Source organism: Alternaria postmessia (assembly GCF_024291825.1).
Source record: "Alternaria postmessia strain BMP 2775 chromosome Unknown scaffold_56, whole genome shotgun sequence".
Lineage (NCBI taxonomy): Eukaryota > Fungi > Ascomycota > Dothideomycetes > Pleosporales > Pleosporaceae > Alternaria > Alternaria postmessia.
The window spans coordinates 161,473-172,479 of NW_026260129.1; the positions used below are offsets into that span (position 1 = coordinate 161,473).

Genomic DNA, 11,007 nt, shown 5'->3' on the forward strand with positions numbered 1-11,007 from the left:
TGGAGTGTTTATGCCGGCAACTGGTCAGTGGCAAGTCACAGTGAGCTACCACTGAACTAACAGCGTATGGTTCTCTTCAATGTATGCGCATCAAGAATGGCGGACTATGTTGAACTATATCGTTGAGGGGTATCTATTATGTACTGTATTATAGGACTGTCGTCTAGAAGCGTTCGTGTACCCTTGCAGCCTTTCCCGATGACTTCGTGTCAATCGTGGAGTCGCTAGCCGCACCAGGACTGCCTCTCCTTTCCAGATCCGCTATGTGTTTACGGCTCTTCTCTGTTGTTTGCCGCTGCCCACGTTCATCTAGCACTGTGGACGTGACATAACCAGGCAGTCCTTGCTGTTGCTGCCATGACTCGGATGGTAGGCTCTTACCGCCTAGGAAAATCTCCTCGTCGGAGCTAGCACTCTCTCTTCGAGCTCTGGAGGTGGTGATCGTGATCGATTTCTTGATCGACGGTTTGACGGTGCTGAGTTGATGTCCCGACTGCAGCGGTTGTGAACCCTGCGAAGGCTTACTCCATGGTAGAGCTGAGGCTGATCGAGTAATCTCAAGGGCCTGCTTCATGAGTGGTCTAAGAGTGGCGATAGAGCCAGCTGTTATGCCCAACCCTACTTCTACCGTACTCCAAATCGCAAAGTCGGTTGTTCGGTAGAGGAAATCTCCCTTGTATCCCTTCAGTGAGGTCGTGTAAGGAAGGCGGATGATTGTTGCTGTCGAGCCACTGTTGATCCAGGTCAGATATGCTAGCACACAAGGGAGCTCAATACTTACATTGCGGCAAGAGCAATAACTCCAGCAACTACGACCTTCATGCGCTTCTTCATGTGCAGATCCTTGACAATGAGAACGGGAAGCATCGCGAACACCCAGTCGGCAAAGGCGTTAAGCCCAGAAACCACAAAGGTAAAGTTCATGACCAGGGTACCTGATAGGCAAGTTCCAGTGTGATTGGGGTTCAGGTCCCACCAAAAGGAGATGGGTTTACACTGGAAGATAACCACCGATGTGTATGCGACACCCACAATTGCAGAGACGACCATGATGAATCGGATAAGCCAGATGTGCATCGGTGCGACGGTGATGCGTAGCAAGAAGAAACCGACGGCGATCTTGAGCATACATGTCGATAGTGTATAGAATATCTCGCAGAAGAACCAGAAGTGAAGGGCCGTTTGCGCTTGTTCGTCGGAAAGTTTCTCACGTCGCACGCCTGTGCCATGGACTGCGCCGCCGATTTGTGATGCCAGATATCCTGTGAAGAAGAGGAGGGTAACGACCATACAGTGGTCGTCGATGCCGAAACCTTTGACCATAAAGATCCTACATCTTCGGTCAGTATTGCGGTCAGAAACGTGAATTCGAGGTGGATCATACCTGACATAGCACCGAAGTCCAACAGTGACCCATGCTAAGATCATGAATGTGATGGCTATCGCCAACACCGAACCACTTCGGTCCTCCATACTCGGCGGTGCGTCGGTGCGAATCGTCAAAATAAGGTTATGTAGGCGAAGAGGAGGATTTAAGAGTTTGGAAAACCACGATTCGAACACGAACTCGCAGCATATTGTATTTTTGACATCTGTAGCTTCCCCTCGTCGACGATCTTGCCTCACAGACGTCTCAACACTTTCTCCGAGCCGTGTCTCTCCTGGCACTGCGAACGCTAGAATACTGTTAGCAAGAAAACCGACGCTCCTCTGGGTATCCTTGCGACGGTAGTCGACACAGGTTACTGTTCGAGCCAGGTTCCTTGTGGGGCAGAGCGATATGGCCAGGCACTGGAAGATCGGCAACGTGCTTCACTAAGCCTTAACCATGCAAATAAGGGGACTGTCAGGTGGTGCCTGGGCCAAACTTGCAGCCACTCTGCTGCCAAAAGAAATCCAAGTGGCCATTAGTGCTCAGCTAAATCCCAAGTATGGAAAGTTACTCGCTACTTTTGTCAGGATATGGTGGTTGCAATTATGAGGCGTGCAGCGGACGCTTGAGTCGGGAGCTTTTAGCGAGTCAAATTGGGTTCGGGATCATGCAAGCGTTAACGTCACCGCGTCGAGGACGACGCTTGTGGCGTGGAAGGAGCTCCGACGAGGCCTGCCTTGCCCGAAGGAGCGAAAGGAGAGAGGTCGATCAGACTCCATGTCAAACTGCTTTTGGACCTTGAAGTGTTAAGGCCTTGCAGGATGTACATGCAGATTCAAGTGCCGTGTTTTGGCGGGTCTCCAGGGTTCACGAACCGTTCCGTGTTCTGACAGCTTTGCTTGGCCTCATCATCCAGAGGAGGAAAAGATTCTGCGGGCTTGCGCGTTCATACTTGTGCTGTCCTCCGAAAAGTGCTACTACATGTGCGCCGTCAAAACTAGATGTGGGAGGCAAACTCTAGCAATCAATGGCAGCTTCCCCGTGCCGTGCCGAACCTCCGCCTCCACGCTACACAAAGTGCTTCCAGTTCCCCGGTAGTGAACATATGCTTAGAAGTGGCTTTCGACTACAATTCGAAATCAGATTCCAGACTGTAGCGGTCTATGATGGCGTCAGGCCTTATATAGGCGTTCATTGGCTGCGTACCCATAAGCAGCGACATTTTTGCAAAAAACAACGACAAAAACGAAGAAAAATCATACCGACCTTGTATTGGCTCTTCTATATGCAATATAGCCTATAGTCGACTCGCATATTTTGGATAGGGTGGGCTCTCTGAGTTTTCTGTGAATGTCACCAGCGAATCAATATCCGGCATTCCTTGTCCAACTTTGGCCAAAGAACATGGCCGGATGGGTTCACAGCTTTGGCACTAACCGGACGTCACCGAAGTGAGACCGTTCGTAGGGATACATAGCAACCCGACTTTTGAGGTGCGCGTAGGCGACTGCTGCCAGAAGCAATGATTAAGACTTTGCTTTCCTCCTCATATTTAGGACTACACGTAGGAAGGGTCGCAATGTAATCCTGTTGGCCAGTCTAGATACCGTGGCGCATTTGATGGTGTCGGCACGGCAATCCCGTCAACGTTCGCAAATGCGGAGAGCTAGGGGCGTCGGTCAGGTGTGCCCTGATTTGGCATGCGTAGAGCGTTAGAACTTCTCTCGGCACTACTGCGGAGCAGGGATGCTTCTTGGGAGTTTCACCATAACGAAGACCCACTGACTAATGCCCCGATAAGTGGATACTGCCCTAACTGGGCAGCAATGCCACCCTATCGGACTAGCTCATGCGACAATCTCTGCTGGGCAAAAGTGGACAGTCGATATACCCCAACATCCTACCCGACATCCGAAACGTTACGTTCTTTCCATTACTCGACTGCTACTCAGATATCTCTCCGTGCAACAGCGAGCGACGGATGCAACGTCATTTCGATATGTCAGCCATGACAAAAGATTGGCTTCCTTTCCTCAGGCACAAGGAAACCCTCCCTTGAGATACGGCGACAGAGGAGCGCCCTGACAAGCTCGTATCTTCCTGGTTCATATCCGACCAGCATCCGGGGGCATCCGACCGATAATTCATGGAAGAGCTGGCCAAGACGTGCACAGTCGCACACAGGGCCATCACGAATCGTACACGGCTCAAGGAGATCTAGAGATGATCGATCTACTCTTGTTAATCTCGAATCCGATCAACGAGGCACGACAAGAACGTAGTGTGATAGTCGTTGTTCTGCCGCTGTGGCAAGATCAGGGAACTGACGAATATGAAACTCAAGTGTGCGCACAAGAGTCGCTGCATCGGGCTCCTGAATACTGTCTCATCGCTAGTACCACGTCTGTGGGCCTGCCTTGACCATAGGTCCGGTAAGGACATGATGGGCAGGCATGGTCTATGTCGAAGAGACAGTTGGGCGAAAGGGAAGATGGAGCTGAGCAAGATCGCTTCACGAAAGGCTTGCGGAGATGGACGTCGTTAAAGGGCGCATTGAAGAGAAGAAATTTGGACGAGTCCCGTGCCGCGGTATACCAGAGGTGTCGGACCGCTGACCCTTAAACAAGGCTAGTTTTCCCAGCCACGCATTGCCTTGGTTCCATGCTTGCAGTCGCGGCTTGCAGCTACGCGCCCCGCGGCGCAGTACCGGTGGTCTTGTAGTCGTGAGAGGCATGCCAAAGTCACTCGCACCTGCTTGTATAAGTCAAGCTCTTTTGCGCCGAGTAAACACCGGGTAAATGCCCCGCGTTCAACCTCCATCTGGGGTTCCGTAATCAAATGCAATTTATTTGAACAAATAGCAATGTCTCAAATATATTGATGAATGTTCTATGCATGTTCTTCCGGATCGTTTTGCGATGTCGACTTCTTACAGCGAGGGTCCGAAACAAAGTCGGCCTTGGTATTGAGGCCGAGGCCAAGCTTGCAGCCAATGACAGACACAGCCGCCAGATTCATTGACGATGTTTACTACATTGAGGCTCCTCTACTTGTGATATTGCGGCTCTGGTGGTCCGCGGTATCCTAAATTACTATGTGCATACAGGACCTTTGACACGGGAAGACTCTTTGGCTTCACTTGATTACTGAGGTAGGTATATATAGGTTCTGAGTTTGCTTTCCTGTATGCATTGCACCTCACTCTCTCAAGATCACACTCCCTTGGTCATATCACAATGGCACCTTACGCTCTCGTTGCCGCTGCTCTTTTGGGTTTAGCCACTGCTCAAACACCAGGAAGCACACCGGAAGTTCACCCCAAGCTTACCACCTGGAAGTGCACCAAGGCTGGAGGATGCAAATCTCAGAACACTGCTGTTGTCACCGACTCAGCGGCTCATTGGATTCACCAGAAAGGCAACTCAACACTGGGTTGCGGAAGCTGGGGAAGTGGAGCTGATCCAACAGCCTGCCCTGATGAGGAAACGTGTGCCAAGAACTGCATCATGGAAGGCATTCAAGACTACTCAACGATGGGTGTGTACACTAACGATGGAGAGCTCCGCTTGGACATGTACAACCCCAGTGGCGGAGCTGCGAGCCCTAGGGTCTATGTTCTCGCGGAGGACGAGGAGAACTACGAGATGTTGCAACTTACGGGTAACGAGTTGGCCTTTGATGTCGACATGTCGAAGCTGCCATGCGGCATGAACGGCGCCTTATATCTCAGCGAGATGGAAGCTGATGGCGGACGTTCTCAGCTCAACCCAGGCGGTGCCACCTATGGTACGGGATACTGCGATGCTCAGTGCTACGTCACTCCCTGGATCAATGGTGTAGTAAGTACAAACCTCCCCTTCGTTTGATGTTTCTGACTCTTCGTAGGGAAACGTTAAGGGACAAGGTGTTTGCTGCAACGAGATGGATATCTGGGAGGCCAACTCTCGTGCCAACCAAATCGCGCCTCATACTTGCAGTACAGCCGGTGTTTTCGGTTGCACCGGCGACGAGTGCGGGAAGGCTGGCTTGTGCGACAAGAATGGATGCGGAGACAACCCGTACAAGCACAGAAACTCCCCAGACTACTATGGTCCTGGCCTCAAGGTCGACACCACTAAGCCCTTCACTGTTGTCACCCAGTTCCCAGCCAAGGATGGCGTTCTCCAGGCTATCGTGCGAAAATATGTCCAGGACGGTGTTGTCATCGAGAACGCCATGCAGAACATCACCATGGACCAGGAGTACTGCTCTGCTCAGCCCGGCGCCGAGATGTACACCAAGCTTGGTGGCCACAAGGGTATGGGTGACGCAATGGCTCGCGGTATGGTTCTCGCGCTGAGCATCTGGTGGGATGAGGGTGGTGCTATGCAATGGCTCGATGGATCTGTGAACGGTGCTGGTCCTTGCAACGCGACTGAGGGCTTCCCAGAGGCTATCCGACAGATTGAGAAGGCACCTACAGTCACCTTTAGCCAGATCAAGTGGGGTGAGATTGGGTCTACGTTTGCTGAGAAGAACTCTACTGCTTTCCGTTGGAAGGCGTAGAGAGCGATATCGGTAGATGACCAATCAATATATATGTTAGCTGCTTCTTGAGGGACCGTGCTCGGCTACACCTATCCTGTGACGAAGCGGTCGCATTCCATTCGCGAGTGTTGCGATGGCTTCGTGCCGATTGAGGGCGTGTGACCTTTATCAGCAAGCATGACTTTGCACATTGCTATCACGTTGTTGCGCAACAAGATGATGACTCAAACGTCCATTCAGTGTGTTTGCTGAGACCAGAATGCGAGGTATGCGAAGAGTGACAATATTGCCGGATAAATGTGGGGACAACCGATTGACGCACTAGGCCCTTCATGGATCACCGGACCCATATTTTGACTCAACCATGGCTCAGCCCTTCTACATTCCTCCACCCTGCCTCAACCTTGACTATTCGCAGTAAGAAAAAGCGACACGCCCTTCCAATGCACATGTTTGTAACATTCTTGACTCACATGCATCGTACTTACGTACGTACTGGCGCGGCTGGTCGGTCTGCGAACAGAAATGGGGATGGCACGAGAAAACGCCAACGGTGCATGAGTGCTGTGCGCCATGAGAGCTTGGTAATGTAGCTGATGACTGTGCTGCCCATGTTTTACAGTGATGCTTCTTCCATGGTCCAGCAACGAGTATAAGAGTGAGGAAATGGTTTCACTGTTGTCGACCATCAGCAAGCAAACACCCACGCGTCGCACACCATCACAATCATCAAGACGTTATATATTTCTCTGAACCTCATCTCTCAAAGCATCTTCACATCCACCTTGACTCATCCGAAGCTCACCACCTGCTATCATCGAATAAACGGATACCGGTTAACATACCACACTCTCGACCATGACATCAACCAACCGAGCTAGCTCAAGCACACCATCCAAGAGCGACGCCATGTCAACAACGTCAAATACAACAATGGCATCCACAAAATCCCTGCTTCGATCGATACTCCCACACAAGCAGTCGAAGGAGGCTGTTGAGCCGAAGAAAACGGAATCACCAGAGGAGAAGGCGAAGCGAGACCTGAACCACGCGGATGCCCTCTATCATTCGGCTCAATACAAGTAGGAACAAAGACCTTGAGTCTTAATATCGGAGATACCCTAACCATCAGCTGAATACAATTCACCTGTTTTAATTTGGCTTTCGCGCTGGGCAGTAGTCCTGAGAACATGCTTCTAGGTCAGCATGTAGAAGAAAATTAGTATTCTGTTTCATTTTTGATGAGTCGGTGGACCTGTAGTTGAATCTAATTCGTGGCGTTTCAGTTTTGAGTTCCTTTCTTCTTTGCCCTGACATGAGTGACGCGAAATCACTGCAACTCACTGGCACACCGAGTGCCTAACGATGATCATACACTACCATGGTCATGTGCGGTTCAGCGATTCGTTGCATTAAGCTCGCACCACAAACAGCTCTCGATACCTACCTGCACCCTATAGAATTATTTCACTTGCGACCTAATATCGGGGTGAAGGTGAGTTGTAACAAAGCTACCTGAATGGACTAGTATTTGAGATGCTCAGGCGTCCACCAAGCCTCATTTTCTCTCTCCACAACACCCATTTAATTTCAATTTACGGATGGGAACGAGAAACTCCACTGATTGAACGCGAGAATAAAGACAAATCTAGCATCCGAATTCTACATACATCCATTCGAATCAACATGGACAGTCTCAAGCGCGCCCGGGTAATCAAAAGTGAGATCGAGAAGAACATCTCCGTCCTCACGCCTGAGGACAAAAAGGTCAGCACCCGCCGCAACGACGACGAAGATCCTGAAAACGTCGCTATAAAGAGTCTGCGTCAAGAGCAAAAGTGGTCTTGGAACGAGATCGCCGACCACCTCAACCAGGAGCGCCTTAACAAGGGCGAAGCAGCTATCTTCACAGAAACGGCCGTCTACAGTCGCTATGTCCGTAATGCACCTCGCGTTGCGACATCTATCGGCGAGATCGGTTTTGACCCAAAGGATTACATGCACCTTCGCAATCCGAATCAGTACACTCAGGCTCAAGGAACAGGAGTCATCAGCAAGGCGGGTAAGAAGCGCATCAAAGACTACGACAACGCGACTGAGCTCAAAGCCAACATCCGGCAGCCAGTCACTGCAGAGCTACAGGACAAAGGTCTGGAGGAGGTAGAAAAGACTGAGCAGCTCATGAAAGCGGTAGCAAAGTGCGAGCGCAACTTTTGGAAGTATGTCGCGGATGAGATGGAGAGGGCGACTACCAAGATGTACGATCCCGAGGAGCTGGCGAGTCGCTTTCATGCTATTTAAGGTGGTTGAAGAGTATGCTCTTCTTCCTGTCAGTGCGCCACGTCCAGGTGAAGCAATTCGGTGGTATATGCGTTATGGGAAAGGATAAGGCACCAGCTCGGTCGGAGTAAGCTGAAATTTAGTGATGGATACTTCAGTTCATTAACGGATCTTGATACACACTGTCTCTCGATACTTTCAGAATGGCCAAAATATGTATTGGAAGTTTATTTACATCCTGGGTACGGTCCATACTTTCTATCTCCACTATCACACTTGATACACCTCAGTTGCCAATCTCATCCCCCATAGAAGGGACCTAGCAAGTGAACGTAGGGGGACCAGGGTTGGTGTAGCTAGTGGGAATTGGGTAGTTGATGTTAATCAAGATACCTGGATCGGTAGCCTTGTACGCGCCAGGAAAGGCGACGAGGTTCGAGGGTGCCTTGCTACCACCACCAGTAACCTCAAGTTGTCCGCAAGAAAGGTAGAATTGCGCTCCACCCTTGCTCTGAGCGGTGTGAATGGCGATGTGCTCGTTGCGCATCAGGTACTTTCCGGGTGCAATGCATTGGGGGATCTTGATGTCGTAGGTGGCAGCACCTGTGCGCACAGCAGTCAGTAGACGTCAGTAGAGGGATGGAAATGCACATCACTTACTCAACCATGTCAACTGAGAGCCGAACTTGGGTTGTTCGGCATAGATGCGGAACCAAACAGCGCCAGTAGGGTCCCAGGTGTTGATGTCTTGTCCTTCCGGTACCTTGGCGAGGTATGACTGGAAGGGTCCAGGGTGGTACGCGTTGGGATTGACGCTGACCTTGACACTTGAACCCGCAGCAACACTGAGAGTCGACGTGCCGGCCTTGAGCTGATTGCAACGAATGTCATTGCTGGTCACATCACCAACGAATCCATTGTCTTGCCAGTTCTTGGCTTGGCGGACATGAGACCAGGCTGCGTCGCCGTTGAGACTTGGGAGCGTGTCTTCGAGTAGTTAGCTTCGGCTGATAGAACAAACGTAGTGCAACAAAGCGTACAGTGAGCGCTGGCCAAAGAAGCGGCGGCGAGTATAACGACGGATGTTTTCATCTTGGCAAGAACTTTGGCTGATCGTCAAAATGAGATGCAATGGATATGCAGTTGGTACCGGCATATCGATCACTCCCGAGCGAGATATATACTTTGTCGTGCGCCATGGGCTTGCTCATTCGCTACGAGATACCCACCGGCAATAAAGTCGAAGGAGCCGTTAACATCACGAAAGACCCGAATGTTGAGCGCGAGATGATGGTAAACGAAAATGTACTGGATGAAGCCAAGTGTTGCATAGATTGCGAAAGATGAACACAATATATTTGGTGTGAGGCTGCTACCAGTAGCACAACGCTAGAGACGGATGCCACTTCCGATCTGGATTGCGACCAATAGCAGCACTAAGCTTGCTTAAAATGTCCAAATTACCCACGTCATCGCCATGGATCTGGCACTTTACATTTTATGAGAGACGATCACACGCTTACAAAGGCAGAAGTTGATTCTCTATATGGTAAACTCGGCATGCAGGCCAACCGAGCTTGCCAGTGCCGGGTGTCGATGCCGCTCTTACACGAACACACAAAACCGGGTTGGAGGTTTACAATATCTCCGAGACATTATGGGCATCGTATCTTCTCTGTTTGAACTCGATGATCAACCTGCGAGGCTGCAAACTATGATACGCGAATTCTACACATGTCCTCTGGTCTCCACGTCGCTGTCCTGTCTCGCAACATACTTGCCCTCGTCTGCCCCCGTCACAACCGCCATATCTTCATCAGCGGCCACGTCAAAGTTCCTTCCTCTGTATTCCGGACCCAATGCCGTGAGCAAGATGACGTACGCATACACACAGCCCATGAAGATGCAGATCACCAGACCATACTTGTAGCGGCTCGTATGGCCCTTGGGCGGAAGTGGAAATCTTTCACCAATCGTCGCTTCGATGGTCGATGAAGCAGAGGACGCAAGGTTACCAAGTTGATATGATGTACCGACAACGAACGTTCGAAATGATCCTGGGGACAGCTCCATTAGGTGGATGGGAATGACACCCCAAGCGCCCTGGACACAGAACTGTTGGAAGAAGGCTGCTGCAATGACAGCGTTGCTAGAGGTGAATGTGTAGGGGTAGAGCAGAGCGCCGCCAATAACACACATGACAATTATGCTGATGCGACGACCGAAGATAGACGAACTATATCCGATGACGGTGCCACCAGTCATAGCGCCAAGGTTGGCGACTACTTGTGTGACGGTAACCCTATTGGCTGAGAAGTTGTATTGGTTGCTCAGCATTGTCGGGTAAAGGTCCTGACTTCCATGAGACATGAAGTTGAAACCCGCCATCAGCAACACAAGATAAACAAGTAGAAGCCAATGGCGCTTTAGTGCGACCTTGCCTTCCTGGGCGAACACTTTGGCGGCGTTGGGTTGTTCCTCGCGGATTCGCTTGCGCTCGAGGTATGCTTGTGTCTCGGGGAGACAGAGTCGGAAGATGATGATTAGGACTGGCGGGCCGGCACCAAACCAGAATAGTGGTCTCCATTCGTGACCGACGGTATCTACGAAGGCGCGGGCAAAGACAGTGGCAAGCAAGTAGCCAAACGCATATCCTTGCTGTAGCATCCCGGAAATGATACCACGAGCTTGTTCAGGACAGTCAGAGTTGCTAACAATCAATCCAAACTGATGAGACTGACTGACTGACTGATTGCTTGGCAGTCAGTTCAGTGTCAGTTTAGAGCTCTCGTCTTATCAGTCAGTTCAGTTTAGAGCTCTTAAACTGA

The 11,007-nt window shown here is 50.7% G+C and overlaps 5 protein-coding genes across 5 annotated transcripts; 2 read left to right on the forward strand and 3 right to left on the reverse strand.

The window, feature by feature from the left end:
* Positions 1-163: 163 nt before the first annotated feature.
* On the reverse strand, positions 164-1,473 carry J4E82_007819 (uncharacterized protein; the record flags this gene model as incomplete). Its single annotated transcript, XM_051734060.1, has 3 exons — positions 164-731; positions 782-1,330; positions 1,385-1,473. The coding sequence occupies 3 exons, from the start codon at positions 1,471-1,473 to the stop codon at positions 164-166; spliced, it is 1,206 nt and encodes a 401-aa protein (XP_051586229.1).
* A 3,135-nt stretch (positions 1,474-4,608) lies between these two features.
* On the forward strand, positions 4,609-5,917 carry J4E82_007820 (uncharacterized protein; the record flags this gene model as incomplete). The annotated part of the gene is made up of 2 exons (XM_051734061.1): positions 4,609-5,211; positions 5,258-5,917. 2 exons carry the CDS (start codon positions 4,609-4,611, stop codon positions 5,915-5,917), a joined length of 1,263 nt encoding a protein of 420 aa, XP_051586230.1.
* Positions 5,918-7,585: 1,668 nt separating this feature from the next.
* On the forward strand, positions 7,586-8,200 carry J4E82_007821 (uncharacterized protein; the record flags this gene model as incomplete). The annotated part of the gene is made up of 1 exon (XM_051734062.1): positions 7,586-8,200. The coding sequence occupies one exon, from the start codon at positions 7,586-7,588 to the stop codon at positions 8,198-8,200; it is 615 nt and encodes a 204-aa protein (XP_051586231.1).
* A 298-nt stretch (positions 8,201-8,498) lies between these two features.
* Positions 8,499-9,271, reverse strand: J4E82_007822 (uncharacterized protein; the record flags this gene model as incomplete). The annotated part of the gene is made up of 3 exons (XM_051734063.1): positions 8,499-8,782; positions 8,840-9,166; positions 9,220-9,271. The coding sequence occupies 3 exons, from the start codon at positions 9,269-9,271 to the stop codon at positions 8,499-8,501; spliced, it is 663 nt and encodes a 220-aa protein (XP_051586232.1).
* Positions 9,272-9,907: 636 nt separating this feature from the next.
* Positions 9,908-10,906, reverse strand: J4E82_007823 (uncharacterized protein; the record flags this gene model as incomplete). Its single annotated transcript, XM_051734064.1, has 1 exon — positions 9,908-10,906. A coding segment is annotated over one exon (999 nt), but the record flags the coding sequence as incomplete, so codon positions are not given.
* Positions 10,907-11,007: the final 101 nt, after the last annotated feature.